Source organism: Tachyglossus aculeatus, chromosome 14 (assembly GCF_015852505.1).
Source record: "Tachyglossus aculeatus isolate mTacAcu1 chromosome 14, mTacAcu1.pri, whole genome shotgun sequence".
Taxonomy (NCBI): Eukaryota; Metazoa; Chordata; class Mammalia; order Monotremata; family Tachyglossidae; genus Tachyglossus; species Tachyglossus aculeatus.
This window is the reverse complement of record NC_052079.1, coordinates 50,296,847-50,304,077: the sequence shown is the minus strand read 5'-3', so window position 1 is coordinate 50,304,077 and position 7,231 is coordinate 50,296,847. Positions and strand designations below refer to the sequence as shown.

The 7,231-nt window shown below is 54.4% G+C and overlaps 1 protein-coding gene across 1 annotated transcript in view; it reads right to left on the bottom strand.

Moving 5' to 3' along the window:
• Positions 1-6,079: 6,079 nt before the first annotated feature.
• The window catches only part of GTPBP1 (GTP binding protein 1), a 47,335-nt gene continuing 46,183 nt past the window's right edge, over positions 6,080-7,231 (bottom strand). Inside the window, exon 15 of the mRNA XM_038756081.1 lies at positions 6,080-7,093. Within this exon, the coding sequence (XP_038612009.1) occupies positions 7,001-7,093 (93 nt within the window). The 3' untranslated portion in view covers positions 6,080-7,000. The remainder of the gene's footprint in view (positions 7,094-7,231) is intronic.

The window sequence follows — 7,231 nt, the reverse complement described above, 5'->3', positions numbered from 1 at the left end:
CTCTTCGGCCCTGCGGGCCCGACTTGTGTATATATGATTTTCAAAGTTTTTTGGGTTTTTTTTTTTAACGCCGGGGGAAAAAAGGAAAAAAAAAAAGCTAAGGGCTTAATCCCCAGCCTTTTCCTGTAGTCTCCAACTGGCATCCTGCCACCTGTCACCCTTCCATCACCTTCTGCTTTGGGCCGGGGTCTGGGCAGGAGGGTCAGGCGCTCCCGGCCCAAGGGGCTCGTCCAGCTCCCTGACCACTCGGCCCTTGGCTGAAAATAGGCAGGAAGGGTGGACGCTTAGCCCGGCTTTGCTCCCTGGAGGGCTACATGGTCTTCCTCGCTCTCCTACCCCCCTTCCCCAGCTCCGTCCCTCCATTCAATCTCCGGCCACTGGCCCAGAGCAGACGGGAGACAGGCGGGAGGGAGACAGGCATGGAGAACTGCAATACTGCACTGCCTTGTTCTTTTATTTTTTAAATCTACAGATTGTTATTTATGCCTATGCAAAAAAAACAAAAACCCAACTCCAAGACTGGTGTGATTATTGCTGCAGCTTTCTCTTGCTTCCGTCCTCAGAGGGAAAGTTGGCACTTGAGGGTGGTTCCCTAAACATCTGCCAACCAACTCGGGGGGCAGGGGGGACCGCCCTGAGGGTCTCAGCTCCCTGCAACCCCCGGAGCACCAGTGCCGGATGGTCTCTGGGCCCAGGAGTTTCTGAAGCAAAGGTGCAGGACCTCCTGCTCTCCAGCAGAAACCTGGCCTTCGCTCAGCTTCATCATCATCATCATCAATCGTATTTATTGAGCGCTTACTATGTGCAGAGCACTGTACTAAGCGCTTGAGAAGTACAAATTGGCAATATATAGAGACAGTCCCGACCCAACAGTGGGCTCACAGTCTAAAAGGGGGAGACAGAGAACAAAACCAAACATACTAACAAAATAGAATAGATATGTACAAGTAAAATAAATAGAGTAATAAATATGTACAAACATATATACAGGTGCTGTGGGGAAGGGAAGGAGGTAAGATGGGGGGATGGAGAGGGGGACGAGGGGGAGAAGAAGGAAGGGGCTCAGTGTGGGAAGGCCTCCTGGAGGAGGTGAGCTCTCAGCAGGGCCTTGAAGGGAGGAAGACAGATAGCTTGGTGGATGGGCAGAGGGAGGGCATTCCAGGCCCGGGGGAGGACGTGGGCCCCGGGGGTCGATGGCGGGACAGGCGAGAACGAGGCCTAACGGTGAGGAGATTAGCGGCGGAGGAGCGGAGGGTGCGGGCTGGGCAGTAGAAGGAGAGAAGGGAGGTGAGGTAGGAGGGGGCGAGGGGATGGACAGCCTTGAAGCCCAGGGTGAGGAGTTTCTGCCTGATGCGCAGATTGATTGGTAGCCACTGGAGATTTTTGAGGAGGGGAGTAACATGCCCAGAGCGTTTCTGGACAAAGATAATCCGGGCAGCAGCATGAAGTATGGATTGAAGTGGAGAGAGACACGAGGATGGGAGATCAGAGAGAAGGACCAATGCAGTGGCCCCCCAAGAGCAGTGGAAACAAGTGCAGCGAGAACCTCTCTGTGAGCCCTGATGGGACAGCGGGATTCTGTCCTAACCTGCAAGGTGGAGGCTCAGCTCCATCTTCTTCCCTCTGTCCTCCTTTCCCTATCGCTGCTGTCCTCTCGTACGGTTGCTGTGGCAAACTAGTAGCCAAGTGTGGGCTAGTGGAACGAATCTGGGACTGGGGGGAGCTGGAGGGACTGGGAGAGGGGACGCTGGGTGGTCAGCGGACGGGTCGGCCCCTCCGTCCACTCTCCCAAGGTGGGGCTGGAGCTGGGTCCAGGCTTCTGTCGCTGGCTCCTAGTTCCAGCTCTGCCCTAGGCCTGCTGGCTGACTGTGGCCTCAGTCTCCCCACCTGTAAAAAGGGGACTAAATGAGCAGTGGGTCTAGTGGAAAGAGCACAGGCCTGCCAGTCCTGCGTTCTAATCCCTGCTCTGACAATTGTCTGCTGTGTGGCCTTGGGCAAGTCACTTAACTTCCCTGTGCCTCGGTTACCTCCTCTATAAAATGGTGATTAAGAGTGACCCCCCCCCCCCACACACACACACATAGAGAAGCAGCGTGGCTCAGTGGAAGGAGCACAGGCTTTGAAGTCAGAGGTCGTGGGTTCTAATCCCAGCTCTGCTGCTTGTCAACTGTGGGCAAGTCACTTAACTTCTCTGGGCCTCAGTTACCTCATCTGTAAAATAGGGATTAAAACTGTGATCCCTCCGTGGGACAACCTGATCACCTTGCAACCTCCCCAGCGCTTAGAACAGTGCTTTGCACATAGTAAGCGCTTAATAAATGCCATCATTATTATTCTCTGGGCCCCAGTTCCCTGATCTATAAAATGGGGATTAAGACTGTGAGCCCCACGTGGGACAACCTGATCATCTTGTAACTTCCCCAGCACTTAGAACAGTGCTTTGCACATAGTAATCACTTAATAAATGCCATCATTATTATTATTATAGGAAATAGACAATGTCCAACTTGATTAACTTGTATCCATCCCTGACCTTAGTACAGTGCCTGGCACATAGTAAGCACTTAATACCATTAAAAACAAAACCAAACAAACAAAACCCAGCCTCTCCCTATCCTAAAAAGATAGTCGATGAGTGCTTTGACAACACGAAGAATTAGAGAAGCAGAGTGGCTCACTGGAAAGAGCATGGGCTTTGGAGTCAGAGGTCATGGGTTCAAATCCCAGCTCCACCAATTGTCAGCTGTGTGACTCTGGGCAAGTCACTTCACTTCTCTGGGCCTCAGTTACCTCATCTGTCAAATGGGGATTAAGACTGTGAGCCCCAAGTGGGAAAACCTGATCACCTTGTATCTTCCCCAGCGCTTAGAACAGTGCTTTGCATGTAGTAAGCGCTTAAATGCCATCATCATTATTATTATTATCCCTCTAGACTGTAAACTCATTGTGGGCAGATAACACATCTACCAACTGTCATATTGTACTCCACCAAGTGCTTAGCACAATACTCCACACACAGTTAAGCGCTCCATCAAAACCACTGATGCTTTGCAGGGATCATTTTTGCATAGAGAGGACCTGAATAACGAACACTCCAGCGCTTAGCCCAATGCATGGCACTTATTAAGTGCTTAACCAATGTCATTCTCAGTATCAGAACCAAGTCCCTTCCCTTTCAAATTGAGCACGGCCCCTCAGCCCAGGTCCAATATCACCCTCAATATACCCAAGCCCAAGTAGCTAGACGGAGGATGACCAGCCTCCTGCTGGGATTTCTCCCAAGGGTGGGAAGGAGGGAGGAAGGAAACGGGGGTGGCAGTTGGAAACAGTGAGAGTACGTGGGGTGAGGGTTCTCTGACACACTACAATGAGCCCACTCAGCTCCACCGCTCCTGCCTCCTCCCCAACCAGCCTAGTGATTCTCTTGTATCAATCCTAGTGCTTGGCACAGAGCACTAAACAAATACCACATTATTAATACTATTATTATTAACAACAAGATGGAGACGACACCCACTAACAGAACCACGATCTCAAGAGGCCACAACTCCAGCCTGTCAGATGTTAGGGGAAGCAGCGTGGCTCAGTGGAAGGAGCCCGGGCTTTGGAGTCAGAGTTCATGGGTTCGAATCCCGGCTCTGCCGATGGTCAGCTGTGTGACTTCGGGCAAGTCACTTAACTTCTCTGTGCCTCAGTTACCTCATCTGGAAAATGGGGATGAAGACTGTGAGCCCCCCGTGGGACAACCTGATCACCTTGTAACCTCCCCAGCGCTTAGAACAGTGCTTTGCACATAGTAAGCGCTTAATAAATGCCATTATTATTATTATTATTAGTGCCACTTGCTATAGGGGAAATCAGGCAATACTGGCTATCTGTTAACGGTATTTGCTAAACACTTAACTATGTGCCAAGCTCTGTATTAAGCACTGTAGTAGAGCCAGGCTAATCAGGCTGGACCAGTCTCTGTCTCACGGGGGCTTCCATTCCAAGGAGAGAGGATGGTATGGAATCCCTGTTTTACAACACTAGAAACTGAGGCCCGGAGAAGTTAAGGAACTCACCTAAGGTCACACAGCAGGTACGTGGCAGGGCAGAGCCGACATTAGAGCCCGGGTCCTTAGACGCCCGGGTCTGGGTTCTTTCCCTTAGGAGGGCTGCAAGGCAACAAGTAAGGTGGGAGGAGATAGTTCAAGAAACTAGAGAAGTAAGGCGGAAGGAGGTGAGCAAATGATCCCCATTAGAGATTTAGGACTAATTCCCCCACTGATGACCTTAAGGCCTGCTTCAACCAAAGGAAAACACAAATCCCAAGCCGGGGTGTGAAAAAGCACCCGGAAGAGGATACATTAAAGTGTTGAAGAGGCAAAGAAAGTATTAATCTGATGTGACCAAGAGTAGGAAGCAGCTGGGGCCTGAGAAAAAGGACCTGGGTTCTAATCCCAGCTCTGCCGCTTGTCAGCTGTGTGACCTGGGGCAAATCACTTCACTTCTCTCTGCCTCACCTGTTTCATCTATAAAACAGGGATTGAGAGAACACCCGTTCTCCTTCCTACTTAGGCTGTTGAGCCCCCTGTGTCTGAACTGATTCTCTTGTATCAATCCTAGTGCTTGGCACACAGTGCTAAACAAATACCACATTATTAATACTATTATTATTAACAACAAGATGGAGATGACACCCACCAACAGAACCACGATCAAGAGGCCACAACTCCAGCCTGTCAGATGTTGCTGAGCTGTGAGAGCACAGCTTCGGGCAAAGCAAACCACAAACACAAAAGAGGACACAAACTAAGTGCTTAACGAATACCATTTTTTTTTTAAAAAGTGGGGGGCCATGACCCAGACTGACAGCGACCCAGGCCGATGCCTCCTGCTCTGGGGGTCCTCAGCCTGAATAGCGAGGTGAGGGAGGGTCCCCTCTGCTCACACTCTTTCCAGAAAAGCCGGCCAGCTGGAGGGAACTCAGAGGGAAGCGGTGAGGAAGGTAGGAGGCTGGGAGGAAGGCTGACTGCAGGAAAGACCAGGTGGCTCCTGGGAGAAGCCCGGGGCCGCGGCCCGTCTTTCTACCCAAGGACCCTGGCACCGGGCGGGGGGAAGAGGGAAGATGGGAGGGTCTGATCTGTGTGGCCACAAACATAGGGCCACAAGCACGAAGAAGCTGGATTCATCAGGAGGGGAACACAACTACGGCAGCTGTGGGGAAGTCAGGCCATCTCTTGGGCCAGGAGAGCTAGGGATGGGAGAGAGCGGGGGCAAGCGATCAGAGCCCCGCACCACACTGACCTGCTCAACGCCTCTTTGACCTGCGCCCCTCTGCCAGGCCGGAGCCAGGATCCCTCCGGAACGGCAGCTCCTTTCCCCGGAAGGGCCGGTTACAAGTCACCAGACGCCATTCAATTTGAAACCAACTTTTATTTCGAACGCCGGCCTGGTCGGCCCTTGGACGCTGCTCGGTGCCGGTCACAGAGAAACAGCAGCCAGCGTGTGTGATGGGGGAGACACGGGTCGGTCCCCTGAGGACAGACAGGCGGGGAGTCTCTCCAGGGGGCAGGGTCAGCCTGGAGCCGGGGCCATTTGGGGGCTCCTCGCCCCTGAAGGGAGTGGAGGCCCCTGACCGTCGGCTTTGTGTGGCCATCGAGGCTGGCTCTGCCCCCAGCCTGGACCCCGAAGGCTCTGTAGATAGCCCAAGTGGCAGCTCCAGGGGCGGAGGGCCCTCCCACCCATCTCTCTGGGAGCAAACAGGGAAAGGGAAAGGAGGGAGTGTGGCTCGGGGCCTCCTCAGCCCGACCAACCCTATTCTCCCTCCACCACCTTCTCCCCTCCCTCTCCCCGGGGAACTGGAATGAGGTCACCGGGAGCCGATGACTGACCTCATCCTCAGCAGACCAAAGGTCCGGCACCGGGGTGGGGAATGGCACAGAGACCCCAGCCAAGTGCCAAAATACTAGGTGGCCAGGCGGTCCAGGGAGCCAAAGGCAACTCCCAGCTTCCCGCTGCCCCAGGAGACTGGGGGACATTGAGGTGGGGGAGGAATGCAGAATCAGCCACCTTGTTGGTGGGAGGTTTGGGGGGGGGGACGACAGGACTTAAGGATTGTCTCTAAGGAGGGAAAACTGACACCCATCTTTGGGTCATCTTTGGGGTGGGGGGGGGTGATGGGGGTGTCAGTCTCCCCACCCTCACATCTACTGATTTAAAAGTTTAAGAGCTTTTGGCATCCCCAGTTCCTGGGGTGAGGAGAAAAGGGCGCGGGGGGGCCGGGATGGAGAACCCACTGTTTACTCTCTCCATCCCCTTTAAAATATAGTGTGGGTCTGTCCCCGACTCCCACCTCTCCACGGCAGCTGCTGTTTTTCTTGCCGGCTCTCCGCTCCGCGACCCCTGGCCCAGTCCTCTAGGACCAGCCCGGTCCCCTGGGTTTTCAAAGAAATGGAGACTGGGAGAGGCGGGAGCCAGGAGGGCCACCCCCTGCCTGGCCGCCCCCAGCTCCATGCCTCCCGCATCCCACTGAGGCATCTAGTCAGGGCCCAGATGTGGGGTGACCGTTGGGGGACGGTGGGGAGAAAGAGAGGGAGGGGGAGAGAAACTGACCATCGTTTCTCCGCCCGGCCTAGTCTCCATCTTCACGCACACACACACAATATACATATACAAGAAGAAGAATAAAAACTAGGGACCCAAGATGTACAAAAAGATGTGTCGGGGAGAGAAGGGGAAGGAGGAAGGTGGAGGGGGGCTGGCAGTCCCAGGTTCATCTGGCCACCTTCGTTAGCTTATAAATTACAACCCCGCTGGTCACAGCGGGTGGGGGGGTGGAACAAGACAGGAAAGGGGGACAACGTGGGGAGGGGGGAGGCTCCAGTCACGGCAGGGAGGCTGGTGGATTTTGGTTAAAGCTGCTCTGGACCGTCTTTCGGACGAGATACGGAGTGGGCAGGTGGGCACGGAAAACCCGCCAGGCGGTGGAGGCGGGGCTGGATCAGGGGTGGAGCGCTCAGCAGCCACTGGCCGGAGTCCCGCAGGCCCCTTGGGACTTGACCTTATGGCGCTGGCCCCCTCGCCGCCGGCCCCCGCCGCTGACCTTGGGCTGCAAGAGAGAGAGAGAGGAGGAGCATGAGTTGGTGGGGTGGGGGGAGGATGGGGGATTCCCAGAACACCTATGGGGCAGGGGGCTGGGGGGACGGGGAGGAGGGGGACATCCCCAGCACGGTTTGTGGGGGCAGAA